The following is a 15,649-nucleotide window of genomic DNA, read 5'->3' as shown; positions in this document are numbered from 1 at the left end:
TCTCTGAGAAAGACACCTAGATCTTTACTGTGTCAAAAATAGAAAATGCATTCATATGTCCTAAAATTTACTCTGAAAAAAAGCTGCTCATTCATCTATCTGTCAGATCTCCAACACACCACAGAAGAACAACAATTACAACTCAGTTTTTTGAGTAACATCTGATAAAAAAATCCACCTAGTTTTCTACACAAACTATTTATCCTTCACACTGTGCCAAATCAGGCCCTCCTGATGCAAAAGGCTCTTAGAGGTGTACACTGACTGTTTTTTGTTTCTCCAACCAGGAATGTTTACGCTGTTTGGAGAGCCTACTTAGAGGGAACTGTTCAGGTGAGCCAGTCGAGACTGAATGTATGTGACAACTACAAGAGTCAAATATCAGAACCTGCCAAGACCGTTAGACTCTATAAGGAGCAGCAGCTCAAGAAGGTGAGTCAATGTGCAGAAATGCAAGTCAAACTTTGTTCTCCTTTACTCTTATATCGTATTAAGCTTTTTCTTAACATGATTAAGAAAGAACTTAATCATGGTGATTAACTTCTTTCTTTGGCAACTCAACTTTCACTCTGCTTGCTCCTCACAGACCATTGATCAGCTGAGTGGCATTCAAGCAGAGCTGCAAGAGTCGGTGAAGGAGTTGGCGAAAGCCAAAAAGAAATACTATGACTGCGAGCAGGTTGCGCACGCCGTACGAGAGAAGGCCGACATAGAGGCCAAGTAAGTTTAGGAAGGCGCTGCGTCTATCAGGAGAGCTTCTGTAAAAAAATAAATGAAGGATGATTCACACTGTATGATGCACATATCTTTTATTTTTCTTGCCTTTTGATGCTAACAGGATTTTTCATTGCAAAGCCAACTGAGCAGAAGAGCATCTGAGGCTTTGCCATCGCACAATTAGTTCCAGATTTTGACTTGGTGCTGATGAGTGTTGCTTTCCTGCCACCTCTTGGTAGCAGTAGCTATGGTGACATTTTCACTTCACTGAGTTCTCGGCTCTGGCTAGCGCTCGCATCGATTGGATGATCTGTTCTCTATTACTTCATAGAAAGCCAGAGGCAGCCGAAACGCTTTTAAGAAAGGGCGATGATGAGAAACTGGAATTTCACAGGCACAATCTTTGTACGTGAAAGTGCAAAGATCAGAGGACAGTGGATAAGTGACATTATAAAAAGGTGGAAACAGATGGATAAAAACAAATGGATAAAAACCTGATTTTATGACAGAAGTCTCTATATTTCACAATTAATATACATCATAATGTATAGACAAAATCTGTTGTTCTTATCTGTCTTATTTTGTTCTTTCAGGTCAAAACTTGGACTTTTTCAATCAAGAATTAGTTTACAGAAGGCAAGTGTGAAGGTAAGAAGGTCTTACTATGAATGTTAATGCCCTCTCCCAATTCACCGCTCACCTGAGACAGACGTGATTTAACACCTTAAATATCTCATCATATTTAACTTTGCCTCTTTGTGAAACAAAAAGCTATTTGTGTTTAGCAAAAACACCATATTATAACTGCATTTTCCCATCTGCTCAGATATTATCTGTCTAATATTGAAGTTTGTTTGGTGATCTAAAACATTTTAGTGTAAAAAAAAAAAAAAAGCACAAAAAATCTATTATGTTCTTTTTTTTATTGCAGTTGAAAGCAAAGAGAAGTGATTGTAACTCCAAAGCGACACAGGCCAGGAATGACTACTTGCTTACGCTAGCTGCTGCAAACGCCCATCATGACCGCTACTATCACACAGACCTGCTGCACTCCATACAGGTACATACTTAAAGATGAATTAAGAGCTGAAATTTTGGGGTTTGTGATAAGAAGATATTAGATTGAGAAGAATTTGGAATTTAATCCTTAGCTTCACAGACCAAAAATTTATGTAACCGTTTATGACGTTGTTAACCATTTCAATTAATATGCTTGCTTGAGTCTGACCAAACGCTTTAAGATGGAAAGTGTGCATGTTTGATCTGGATACTTTTTTTTTTTAACCAAAAGTTGACAAAATTATACAAGTAGATAAATATGTGTTCAGCAAGGCCTTTTGACCTAAACTCATTTGTTTTTAGGGGCAAAACTGAGTGATATAATTGCCATAACACCTATACATAGACTGACGAGTGGAGTAAGAAAAAATCTAAATGAAAACACCAACAAAAAAAAGAGTGAAGTATGTTTTGCTACATCAACACTTCTACTGCTGACTTTAGCCTTAAAACCTAGAAAGAGTTTTTCATTCAGCAGAGAGGAAACATTTCCAGGTTCCAAGCTCAAATTGGACATTGTTATTTTTTTTAGGAAAGCATCTTCAATGTAAATCTGCAAACTGCCAGAAACTAATATGAAGAAAATAGGCTGAAGGGAAAAATTGTGCCTAAAAAAAAAGTGATGATATCACAGTTTTTGAGGCTCTAAAGAGAGTTGCAGTCTTCCAGGGTGTTATGATTTGAAATTCATATGTGAGTAAAAAAAAAAGAAAAGAAAAGAAAAAAAAAAGCTGTATAAGGGGTTTTGATTCCCGCGATCGTCAGAGCAATGGTTGGTTAAAAATGAGAATGTTCATAATCTTAGGTTTTGGGTAGTTTATTACTGAAACGAGTAGTTAATTGAACTCTTATTAATGAATGTATCTCCTTTGAACCCGATTCACTGACTGAGACACTTTCTTCCTGCTCGTTGCTGAACAAACATGCAAACTACATGACTAATAAAGTGACTCGAGAAGTAAGTTCAGCTTTGTGAAATGAAACATTTCCGAGAACCTATTTCTAGCTTTCAGCCTTGCTTCAGTTTTTCTCCGACACACTGGCCCTCAGGCACGTACAGTGTGAGCATCTCCACTTGGAGGCCTCCCTGAATAATAGATCCTCAGTTCACTGCAACAGAAGGACAGAACTGCAGGGAAGTATGGATGCACACAAATATGTTCACGCAAACACACAACGAGAATAGGGGGACACTGCTAGGAGGAAGAAAGCTGTTCCTGCTCTCTGCTTGACTTTCTCTTCTTTTAGTTGTGGAGGTTAGACGATGTCATGAAATTCTGTGATAAATGCATTTTTGAGAAGTGGTACCAAACGGACAAAGCCATTACCTCAGCTTTCTTTTATTACTTTGTGCAGTAAAGCCTGGCTATACATGCTTTTAGAGTCTTGAATTTTTGCGGTGGCTTGCAGAGTTTTGTGCATCTTGTCACATTACAACCACTAACTTCACTGTGTTTTAGTGGGGATTTTGTGATAGATCAACACAAAGTTATTGTAAAAGTGAAAGAAAAATGATATCTGGGTTTCACTCTTTAGATTTGAAGCTTGTAGAGTTGCACCCTCAAAGGCTGCTACTTAGTATTGCCATTGAGTTGCTAAATACGCACACCACACTTTTCAGATTTGCCTTTGTAGAAAGTTTTTAAAGTTCGTCTTAAAACCAACCCATCTATTTTACTTGGTTTTCAACTCCAGCGGGATCTAGTTTTAAATTGTATGTTTTTGTTTTTAAACTGTAAGAGTTTTTATGTTTTTATTGTTATGTTGTGTTTTAATGTACAGCACTTTGTATCAGCTGTGGTTGTTTTAAAGTGCTTTATAAATAAAGTTGGTATGGTATGGTATGTGTTAGAAACCATGTACTCTTTTCCGTACAATGAAAAGAAGGAAAAAAATAACCTCAAAAAAACGCAAGTGGCTAGAATGCTTTCGCCAGGCACTGTACAGAGGTTTGTTTTGATATATTTAATTTGACTATCATTTTTCCAGTTATTTAATTTTAATGTGAATCTGTGACCATTTTTTCATGAGCTGTTTTCATTTTATATCACCACTTTTGCGAGGAACTGTATCATGAGATGTGGCAGAGGGGAAGTTGTTGCTGATTTAATTAGAACAAAAATCTATTAAAGCTGAAATGTTTTCTTCAACAAAATAAAACTACGTCATCTATCAATTTATCTTGCATACGTGACAGAAAACAAGGATTTTAGGTCCAAGATATGTGAGAAAACCAGCATAGCTTTTTTAAATTGTTTAAATTCAAATATTCTCCTGTTCTGACATCTGGCTGCAGCAATGTCTTACATCCTAAACATAAACACTGTTGTCCTTGTTGATGCAACAGCTGTAGCAGGAGGTCAGGAGCAGCTCCACGTCTCCCTCTGCTGGTCGAAGCTGGTGCCAATAGTTACATTTTGCACCTCTGCTCTCCTGTGTGCTCTCTGCTTTGTTCGGGCCAATGCAGTCGCTCGCCTAAAAACACACACAAACACACACTGTCCAACTGGCAGCTGTGCCGGGTCTGAGCTTTTTCTGGAAGCTGACTCACTTTGTTTCAGCGCTACCATAAATGGCTAAAAAGAGGAGGGGAGGACGGGAAGAAAGGGCGAGAAGGAAATGACCAGACTGATGAGGGAACAAGCGGAGTGAAGTCAGCCAACTGCCCACCCTTGATGACATAATTTCCTTGTCAATATCCTATTGTTTTACGATATCGTGGTGTATGTGTGTGTATGTGTGTGAAAATATGTGGGTGATTTTAATTTTGTACAGCAGCATATCAGAGTGCTTTATAAGGATATCAGAAACACCAAGTCAAATAAAAGGGAAAATTAAATAGTTTGGACATCATAATTTAAAACAGATCAAATCAAATATTTTAGTGTTTTTCTTTGAAGACTCAGGCTTCTGACGGCATTGGAAAAACATTTGGCCAGATTCGTTTATTTGTGCCTTGAATATTTGAAAGCCGAAGTGTGAGTTAGTGTGTGGTCACTCTGTTGTCGAACTCTCTTACCTTCCTCTGCAGCTATGTGAACTCCACACATCTCCTAGAAAAACTATCTCACCCTTTATTTTATTTTCTCTCACCAAATAATGCTGTTAATACCTCCTCAGTTGTTTCCCCCTTCTCTCTCCACAGAGCTTCAGTCTTTTATTTTTCCCACTGGCTGATTTGTGTGTTTGGCAGTGTGGCCTTCTCCTTGGCTGATCACTTGAGCCTCATACCTCATTAAAATGTCCTTCTGTCTGTTCATCCAAACTTCTTATGGTTGCTGTCAAGTGAAAACAGCTGCTTGGTTTTCTTTATATTCTTCTTTCTTACAAATGCGACACAAAGAAAATGAACAAGCTTGTTGAGAGTATACAATTAATTGCCAAAAAGCATCGTTACTACAAAGAAACAATTGACCAAACGCAAATTTTCTTACTTTTCTCGCTAAGTATGTGTTACAAAATATTCTGAAAGTATACTGAACTAACACTCTACTCACTGTAAACCTGTTATCTTTTTCTTTGTCTGTCCTCCAGGCCTTGGATGGGAGAATCTATGAGCATGTGAAGGACTACCTGGTGGCTTTGTGCCGCACTGAGCTGGAGGCCTCGCAGGCCACTCACAGCACCTTCCAGTTCCTCTTAGAAAAATCTTCCAGGGTGAGTCAAATCAGTTTAGAAGTTCATTTTAGGATGAAGGAACGGAGATCAAAAGGGTTGTGGTGTATAAAATCAAATCATCAGTGGATTTTATCAGCTGCATACTCAGTAAATGTCTGTGAAATTCAGTGGGAGTGGTTGGATTTAAATGTGATGTTTTCAAACAAAACCATAGATCTGCTGTCTCATGACTTAACGTTCACTCAATGTATGATAAACTGGGTAATGCGGCTGCTGAAAATTTTCAACAAATAAGAAATGTTTACCTTACTTTCACCATACCCTCTCACCCATTAGTTCATAGTCTGTCCAAAAATGTTTTACTTTCCTACCAAGGTGGTTTTCATAGTAGATTTGTAACCATTTCTGCCTGATTTGGCTCCTCCATTTTACAGTGGATTCACTTAGAGGGTGCATTCACACCGCCCAGTTTAGTCGGCTTTAATCAAACTCTGGTTCAATTGCCTAGAAGGTACGATTTGTTTGAGGTGAATGATGCAGAACAAAAAAAAGCAATCTCTGGTTCGTCTAAAAATCTAGGTATTGGTTCGGTTGAAGTGGATTCGGCGCGGTTTGAATGCATATGACAGTTCAAGTGGACCAGAAATCCGCTATAAAAGAAAGAGGCAGACTACAGCACAGGGCATTCTGGGTAAATGCAGCCAAAACAAAAGCAATAGTCTAGCACAAGAGGTACTATCAAAGACAAAAGAGAAAAATCCTACTACAGCTAAAATCTGACGCCACTCCATTTTGTTTACGTTTTGTGAAGAAGGAAATTGTAGTCATGTTTTCTTCAGAGGTTTCATATTGTTTCCTTCACCGGTTCTTGATGCAGCACCACCAAACCTTTTGAACAGGTTTTTCAAAGGGTTTTGTTGATTTGACAGTGTGAAAGCAAAACACACCAGCTGAAAATGTAACAAGCGTTGCTATTTTGTTCTCCAATTGAAATGAGTCTACCAGACATCCAGAGACAACCTAGAGGCACATGCAGTGAATCAGCATCTAAAGCTTCCCATTATTATTTGCCAAAGTATTAGCTCAACAATGTGTCCCCACCTGCAAAACCAACTTCCAGAGTTCTCAGTATTTAAAGGACATACAAGAAACTACTCGTGTTACAGTAACGTGGTTTAATGAGTCAAGCTCAGCAGTCTTGCACACATAGGTAATATTATTTTAGAAAATGCATATCTTATTTGTTCAGCCTTTCTTTCACACAAAACACAATTTTTGTTCTTTGAAAATTTACCTCCTGAAAAACCATTTCCAGAAATGTTCTCACTAACTGTGCATGCTGGCTATTTACACACTAGTATTAGTAATATATGCACAAATATTAAGATAAGAACAAGTGGAAAATAGTCTGGCAAGTAGATAAGAAGCCTCTTCTGGATGTTTTCTTTACTAATCAAACAGAAATGAAAAGCTTATAAAAAGCTTAGATATCTACATTCAAAACCTTTTGCATGAAATCCAACAGATGCTCCATTCGTCGAATACCACTGAGGTGATGGTCAAAAACGTCCAGCTCAGACTTGAAGTACAATTGTGAAGCACTTACCTTGTGTAATCTTGAGTAAAAAGGTTTTGGCGTTTCTTCCCTGCCCAGAAATCAGCAGCTGGAGTTAGTTTAGAGTTACTGAAGCTCCATCCGACTGCAGCACTGTCAAAATGAAAGCATTAATAGTCTGCTCTTGTTTCTTCCTCAGATAATACAGGAGTTCAACCAGCAGTTGTTCATGCAAGAGAACCCCGTGTTTCACAAGGCGCACGACTTCCAGTTCCAGGCCAGCGAATATGACATGGTGAGAATCCCTAAGCTGTACGCACTGATGATTCCTTAATACCTGTACACGTTAAGGTTTGCTCTTTTATTGTTTGTTTATAAACCAGTTTGCAGCAGGACAGTAACTCTATATCGTGTAAAACAACAAATTGTGACTCTCTCTCAGACGCTTCACATGAAGTCAGCCTCCTCATTTGCCAGATGTGGCATATCTGATCTGCAATATCACATTTCTTTGTGTACTCTGAAGATCATAGAGAACTGCATTAATACGAAAGAGACTGAGAAGCAAGTCTGATCAGTCTCACTTGTGCATTCTTTATACTACACACTTAAGATGGGAGCGATCGAGCTAAACTGTGCCTGGTGACAACTGGACAGAAACATGAATCACCTCTTTGGTCTAAGTTTAATATTAAATACTGTTTGTCCATCAGGAGTTTATCTTTTTAGTTCTTTAATCTTTATATATATATATATATATATATATATATATATATATATATATATATATATATATATATATATATATATATAATCTTTTAAATTCAACTGGTTGTTGGGTGTTAAAAATGTTTAAGAATTTTGTCAAATGATCAGAAGCTTTGTGAATAAATCCAGAGCTGTGCTGTTTCACTCCCTTGGGATCTTGTTAAGTATTTTATGGTTACAATGAAAAATGTGTCTGTAGACAAAGTTCCTAATTCCACTGTGGCACATTTCCAGAGTCCATTTCTCTTCTGTGTGAGTCACTTTGTGCTCTCGTGCTCCTCATATACTTTTGTGCCTCTTCTGCCAGTTTCTCAGTCCTTGTGTAAACTTTTTTTTTCACTGCCATGCCAAATTATTTATACCTCTTGGTCTTTTTGTTTAAAATTTTTTTTTTACCATTACGACCACAAACTTTATTGTATTTTATTGGAATTTTATGTGATGGTTCAACAGGAAAATAGTGTGTAACTGGGAAGTGGAAGGAAAAGGGTACATGTCATCTAAAATTCAAACATTTCAAGATTGTGCTTTGAGATTGTAATCATCCCCATTGAATACTTTGATGAGAAACATTTAAATGCAAATTTTGCCTGATTTTTTTTTATTTTTTATTTTTGGTTGTGTCTTTTACAGCCTCTAACAAAGTTTGTTCCAGCGATGCCCTTTACTCAGCTCAAGTCATACATTATTTTCCTTCTTCTACTCAGTTATGGGCTACTTTAGTCAATCAAATAAAATTCCAATAAAAAATAAATAAAAAACCCATTTACGCTTGTGGTTGTAATATAACAAAAAGCTAACAAGTTCAACAGGTATGAACATTTTATCAAGCAGCTGTATTTCTGCATAAACAATGCTCTAATCCTGCCATGTATTTCCCAGTTTTTCAACATTTTCTAACACTTGTACCCTGATCTATTTTCTTCCTGATTAACCCCTCCCTGACTATGTGTGCTTTCACTGCTGCTGCTCTTGTGTGTGTGTGCGCGCGTGTGTGTGTGTTTGGATGCCTCCTGTCTATGTGTGTGCCTCTTTGTGGGAGCGCGCTGCAGACTCTGAGCTCGGTGCAGCAGCTGGTGGACATTGAGCCGTCGCCCGTCAGTGCCATGAGAATGACCCTGGCACAGGTAGTTTTATCAGCTGCTAGAATTCCCATCCTCATTCCTGACACAAACCATCCACACCACCATCATCAGATCTGTCTGCTGCTGTGGTAATGCTGTATGTACTTGAACAAGTATTCAAGCTGTAGTAGTCAACTAAAGCTTTACTGAAAGCTTAGTTAGTTGCCTCAAGTGATTTTCCTCCTTGGAACAGATTTTGACTGCCTAGGTAATTATTAAATGAAATTAATTTGCTCTGAATGGATGAAACTAAGGATGATGTTCTAGCTTCTCTTGCCAGCTTCAGCACAGATGGAACTGTTAGTGTTGCCATGTAAAACATTTTTGTATGGAATTACTTTAGAAGCATTCTTTTTTTATAAGCCTGTACTGTATTAGAGAATGATGGAGTTTTGTTAAAACCAAGTTTTTTCTTCCCTTTCCTCTTTGTCATTATGCTGTTTGTAGTCTTAAGGACATTTAGCATCTTGAGGCCAGTTCCAGTTACGAAACCCTGGACGTTTGTGCTGAAACTCATTTTTCAGAAACTTCAATTTACCCACGTAGGTTTCAAAGAGTTTCCAGTGTGAGGTCCAAAACAGATCCACCATGTCTGCAAACCCCAGGCGGAAGCTCCCACTGCTGTGGTGTCTCACTCAGCAGCTTCTAGTGGGAGAAAAACTTTGATGGCAAAATTTAAAAGGCAGGATTTTAAGCAGTAAAACTGTAATTGATGATTATGGCTCAGCAGCTACTATTCTTTGTGACTTGGATGAAACTCAGTGGGAAGGTGTAGCTTTAGCCAATTTTAAAGGGACTTTATTGCCTCAAACTTTTTGGGTTAGTTAAGCACGAGAGAAAAATCAGTAGCAGTCAGGATTACAACCAGGTCATAAACTTGTGATCATTTTACTGTGTTTAAACTGTGAGGCTGTTGTAATAAATTTCATATAAGAAGAAGTTGTAACATTTAGTCTGACAGATGTGTCAAACAAAATATACAGAGGAGCAGCACATCAATTGTTTGGTGTTGAGGCTCCAGGTGAAACCATCTTCAGTGGATTGATTAGCTTTGTAGGCAAGCTGCTGCTCATCAACGTCTGGGGCGACAGAGGCTCTGCTGTGATCCAGAAGCAGTCTCTCAAAGCATTTTGTAACTTTTACTGCATATTCTTGCAAGATGCAGTCTTACAAAAAATGTCTCTAAGAAGACAGAGATCTCTTGTTATTTTTTCTATTCCTTTCTGTTCTTCCTCTGTATTGAACCTCCATTGAAATCCAACAGAATGAAAAGTCAAAACTGTTTGTTCTTATTTTGGGGAATTTTTTTTTCTGCTGTGTGTTCAAATAGGTTACAGACAGACTCAGAAGACATGACCTGTAGTCTGCACAGTCAAATAGTGCCCAACACAAAAAGGTCAAGTTCCTAAAGGGATGACATAGATCAAAAATTTGTCTTTGTTGGTGTTTTAGTGCAGCATTATTCAATGTAGAGACAAAAAGCAGTCAGAGTAAAAGTACCCATAGTCTACCGCAGACACTCTGGAGTCTCAAGCCCCATTTGCTTTAAAAGGAATCCATTAAAACAGCTCTTATAGAAATGATGATGCCCTGAGTTAAGTGTGATGCATGTCTTGTTCATTGTGATAAATTCTGTTTGTTTGGGCAGCCCTGCAGCTCCACCAAGCTGTGGTGACAGATTCCTTTTTTTTTTCTGGGAAAACAGGACAAGACTTTGTGAGCTCTAAATGTTCCAATTAAAAATGGGTGTAGACACTTAGCACCACAATCTAGGGTTTTTCTATTCGGGGCTGCTGTTTACTCAGAATATGATTAAAAACTGAAGCTACACATGGTCAGAATGAGAGGATGACATGCAACAAGCAGCAATCTTCGATGAATGTTTACACTTTTAAATTGAAGCTTGAGTCAGCAGATTCATTACTGCCCATTAAGGCACACTCCTGTTTAACTGCGTGCCTCGCCATCTCTTTAACCACTGTTATTTCTACACACTAATCCAAATGAGTGTTATTATGACAGCTGAGCTTTTTATGGGAGTGCAGTATAATTCAAAATGCTTTGAACCATCCGAGTACTTGGTGTCCTTCACCAACAAATGTGTGAAATGTCTCAATACAACTTTGTCTTTTATTTTAGCTGCATAATCTCACATTGAAAAAACTTTTAATTTGAGAACCATTATTCAAAGGAGAATTAAAAAAACATCTATTTTTGAAATTAGAGTGCTTGATTAGATTGATTAGAGTCAGAGGGACTTTTCAATTAGTAAGAGAAATCAACTTTTCAATAGCTAGGCTAAGACGAGGGATTAAAATTCCACTCAGAAATATTTTGTACTTATAACTATGTATGTGTAATTGTGAATTGAGTTTTATAACCTTAAAATAGTTGAGAATTTAATTTTTTGTGCATCCATAGACAAGAACTGATGTGTGTACAATGATTTGTATTTGTAAAAAATAATAACACAGGTTATGTTTGTTTTGTTAAGGTCTCTTTACAGATATTAAAACTATATCTAAAACTCTAAGTTCTCTCAAATTAACAGAGAGAACTTCTTGCAAGTGCTTCAAGCTGCAAGTACAAATTTTGACCTGGATTTTCTCGCACGTAAATAAACTCAATAGCTCCAAGGTGACGAAACACTGACAATCAAACCTGAATTCATTGATCTCCTACTTTGTAATAAGATTTTTATGTAAAATTATGGATTTTTCCCCCCCAAAATGGAGTCCGACGTCGGACTCGACCTATAATCAGGTCCTGCAACAGCTAAACCAAACTGTAATTTTTTTGTTTTTCAGATTTTTTCATGCTCTTGTGGCCTTCATTAAATAGTATATAGACATGTTTTCTAAAACTGTTGCAGAAGGAGAACCTGAAAACAGCACTGTCCTCAAGGAGGAGCCTTAAATATTTTCTGCACCAGCATAACCTTTTTTTTTCTTTCCTTTTTTTTCTGCATTCAGAAAGCTTATAGAAATTGGCCCGATAATTTCAGCACGCTGGTAAGGAACAAATTAGCTGACCCTCTTTCCGTGGCATTTTATCTCACTGCCACTGTTTTTAATCTAGAGATTTGCTTTGGTCCCTTAACTCCCCTCGAATCTCCAGCGCCCAAATGTAATTAAGCTGTAAATCTCCTGTGTAATACTTTCAGCTTCACACCTATACTTAGCGGGATTAATGCCCCAGTGTTACTGAATCAGCACTTAATTAAAAGGTCTGACTTGCATGAAAAGACACAGTTAAAATATTCTGTACAAGAGCATGACGCATATTTATTATCAAATTATGGGAACCCCATCTTATGTGGTTTACGGACACAGATTAGTTATTAATACCTGTGCATCCCCAGGCTATGTTTGCATTTTCTTTTCTTTTCTTTTCTTTTTTTTTTTTTTTGCTTTCACAGCTTTTTATTTCACATTTCTTTTCAGTTCTTGACACATAAGTACCACATGTTTTGAGATATACTGTATTTGTAAATCTAAGAAGCTCTTAGTAAGGACTAGTTTTACTTATTTTATCAGTGGTAAGTAATAGAGACATTTGGTTGTAGTTAAGCATACATATTTTCCTGCATTTGTTTAAAACACATCAAAGCAGCATATAAACAGAACTGGACTGTTTCTCTTCACCTCCTGCTCTCTTCATTTGTTGCTGTGCACACAAATACACACGCTTGCATTTTTCACACAACGTCAGTCTTCCGCATGCGGTTTTAATAGCAGCTATTTTGATCTGTGAGGATAACAACAAAGCTTTGCAACACATGGTGTATTAATTATTTGAGAAGGAAACATTCACGCTCACATTTTCCTCGGCTTAATTACTAGCCTCAGCATAATCACACGCCTTGAGCATCTACAGTGCAAAGTACAGAATCCAAATCCCATGACATTTTAAACATCTGATCACGCTGCAGCCTTAAACGTACCAAGTGCGTTTTATTGTGGTTTTGTGCGGTAGACCAACATAAGGTAGTACATTATTGTGATGTGGAAGATTAGAATGAACAAATTTTCACCTAAACCTTTCAATTATGTTGACTTGTGAATGCAATTGCCTTTACTGGATTTTACTTGTGGGTATAATGCAATGTGGGCTAAATAGAAATGCATGCCACACATTTCAGATTGTAAAGCAATTTGAAAACTATGTATCATTTTCCTCCCACTTCACAATTAAGCACTACAGTGTATTGCTCTGCCACATAAAATCCCAATGAAAAACATTGATGTTTGAAGTTATAATATGACAAAGTATGAAACGGTTCAGTGAGTATTAATTATTTTCCCTGGAACTGTAACGTTGACTTTGTACTCATCTGTGTTTACATGCCGTAGGCTGGATGTGTGTGTATTTACTTATGCTTGTTTCTTTGTGTGGCTGTGTGTACCAGAGCCGTCAGCTGGAGTCGGAGTCCGGAACGACCGAGGAGCACAGTCTGAACAAAGAGGCCAGAAAATGGGCAACCAGAGTGGCCAGAGAGCACAAGAATATTATTCACTGCAAGCGAGTAAGGCCAAAAATGTTGCAAACATGAAGTTATTATACTCTGCCAAGTTTATTTTTGATGTTAAAAAAAAAAGCACAAACACACAAATAATGCAAATGTCTTTCGTTTAGTCTCTGGAAGAGTGTGAAAGTCATGGCCTGCCTCCCACTGAGCAGGGCAGACTAGATCTGGAGCTGAAGATCGAAGACACCAAAGAGATAATGCGGAAAGCTGAGGTGTGTAATTCCAAAGATATTTAATTCCTGCTTTTCAGGATTTGTCTTTTAACTTTATATTTTGTATGGTTTTGGGCCCTGACACTTTTACAACATGTAACATCAGGTGAATTTCAAAAACACTAAAACAGGACTTGACATAGTTATTTTGCATCAATAGGAACATTTATTCTGAGCTGTTCTGTCACAGAAGATTTGATCTGTTGGGCTCCTGGGAAACAATAAACTCTTAAAACTATTTTCCCTTAGCAGCATCAGTTTTAATGACCTATGTAGACATAGTGTCAAGAATAAAGCATAAAACAGTATTTAGAGATTTTTGTTTGAATTTGCACACTGATGCTGAAATACTAAATGATGCAGATATTCACAAATAACTTTTGTTTCTCCAACACCCATTGTAAATATAAGCATTCTACTCTTGTGTTCCTGCCACCTGCTAACTAGTCTTTGACCATATGGATGCAAATGTGGTGGCTTCCTTCCTAACAATTGACTAATCACTTAGTTTAATCCTCTTAATCACCCAGACAAAAGTCAAAACTGTGATTCATGTCAGAGAAATTTAAATGTGAAAACAAATAAATGCCTGAGATAAATAACTGAGATGGACATATCTGAACATTCAGAGTCACAATCTTTTTCTCTGACTCATCTTTTCTTTCTGCAGGAGAATCAATTATTTATTCATTAATCCTCACAGATGTGACATGTCTCACTGTTAATGAGGACACTGTCGTCTCCTGTATTTTCAACTAGATTCTATTTGTTTTTTTGGCAACTCTTCAAGGTCTAAATGTCTGAATTTTGTCCTTATTTCATCTTTATATGTCACATTGTTTGGCCCCTCCCTCTTTGCATATCCAAAAATGAACCATGATGCCTAATTTTACCCTTGTTTATTGTTGTATCTTGAGAAATTTGGCCTATAAATGATAATTCAGAGGCAGTGTTGTGTTAGTGACCTTGCCAAGCTGTTAATTTTGGAACCTATTTATTATAAAGTACCACAATTTGTTCATATACCCTTCATTACGCCCTTCCTTCCCCTGTCTAAAGTTGAATTTTAGCTCTTTTGCTCTTGCAGGCGATCATTTCTCCCATGAATAAGTCGCTAAATAATTGATGTGCTCATTTCATACAGATGAGCTAATCACAGAGTTCTGAGTTTATAATTATAAAGGCAGGACAAAAGATATTAGATTCAATTAAGGCATAATCTAGATACTGATTTGACCACCCCTCCTTTTGCTGAGGTCAAGTATTAATCTCTAATGTTCTTCTGGTGTTGGTGTTGGCTCTTTGTTAGAAACAGAGGCGTACTGTTCAGTCAGAGGATTGCATGCTCTCATCATGGACAATTATCGTCTATTAATTTGGGGCTTTAATGGGATTTTTTACAATCATTTTTCTACGGGTGAAATGTTCCTACGCCATGTAGCTTCAGTGGGTGCACAAGTTTGAGTTCATTATGGATTTGCTCTAATCTTCACATTCTCAGGGTTTCCGCGGGGTAGTAAAAGGTAGTAAATTAAATTATCCCAAATTAAGGCCAGAAAAAGTGTTACTTTTTCTGAATTGTTGCTAAACATTGACTGCTGATGAATAACAAATGCTATACTGTTTTTAATAAAAAAGAATGAATCAGTGGAGTAAAATTAAAAATGAATACTATTGGGCTCTTTACAGGTTGACAAAAGTCAGTCATAAAAAGTTTGTTGCAAATCAGATGTTTCATATGTGATTTAGAGACGACGGTATGCATACAGATAGGGATTGCAATTCGCCATTCGGCCACGGCACATGGTTCAGCCAGCAGCCAGCATTGACAGAGTTCTTCATTATTTCATTTTATGTCAGTTGGCACAGGATTAAACCCATATGAATCAGAGAGTAAAAGTAAAACATCCGGCAGAAAAAACAGGTGACTTTCTGTTGGAGGGGTGTGGGGCTTAGGTGATGTCACCAGTTGACCATGTGACTGTGATCAGGGCTGGTCTATAATGAGACATAGAAAGTCTGATGCAGTGGTGACCTTGTATGTGGAAGTTATTGCACCTTGATGTTT

General features: G+C 37.5%; 2 protein-coding genes across 7 annotated transcripts in view; one reads left to right on the top strand and one right to left on the bottom strand.

Moving 5' to 3' along the window:
- The window catches only part of p2ry2.1 (purinergic receptor P2Y2, tandem duplicate 1), a 44,341-nt gene extending 37,187 nt beyond the window's left edge, over positions 1-7,154 (bottom strand). The window contains exon 1 of the mRNA XM_081614683.1: positions 7,001-7,154. The gene's annotated coding sequence lies outside the window, so the exon portion shown is untranslated. The remainder of the gene's footprint in view (positions 1-7,000) is intronic.
- The window catches only part of fchsd2 (FCH and double SH3 domains 2), a 69,484-nt gene that overhangs the window by 29,200 nt on the left and 24,635 nt on the right, over positions 1-15,649 (top strand). For 2 of the 6 annotated variants that reach the window (XM_008425540.3, XM_008425542.3), the window contains exons 5-14: positions 288-432; positions 587-720; positions 1,311-1,365; positions 1,649-1,777; positions 5,311-5,433; positions 7,149-7,244; positions 8,770-8,844; positions 11,814-11,852; positions 13,250-13,366; positions 13,477-13,581. In XM_008425540.3, coding sequence (XP_008423762.1) covers positions 288-432; positions 587-720; positions 1,311-1,365; positions 1,649-1,777; positions 5,311-5,433; positions 7,149-7,244; positions 8,770-8,844; positions 11,814-11,852; positions 13,250-13,366; positions 13,477-13,581 — 1,018 coding nt within the window. The remainder of the gene's footprint in view (positions 1-287; positions 433-586; positions 721-1,310; positions 1,366-1,648; positions 1,778-5,310; positions 5,434-7,148; positions 7,245-8,769; positions 8,845-11,813; positions 11,853-13,249; positions 13,367-13,476; positions 13,582-15,649) is intronic. The other 4 variants (XM_008425541.3, XM_008425544.3, XM_008425543.3 and 1 more) reach the window with 2 other exon arrangements.

This window comes from Poecilia reticulata, chromosome 13, assembly GCF_904066995.2.
Source record: "Poecilia reticulata chromosome 13, P_reticulata-male-v2, whole genome shotgun sequence".
In the NCBI taxonomy this organism is placed as follows: domain Eukaryota; kingdom Metazoa; phylum Chordata; class Actinopteri; order Cyprinodontiformes; family Poeciliidae; genus Poecilia; species Poecilia reticulata.
The sequence above is the reverse complement of the archived record's forward strand: the minus strand, read 5'-3'. Positions and strand labels throughout refer to the sequence as shown.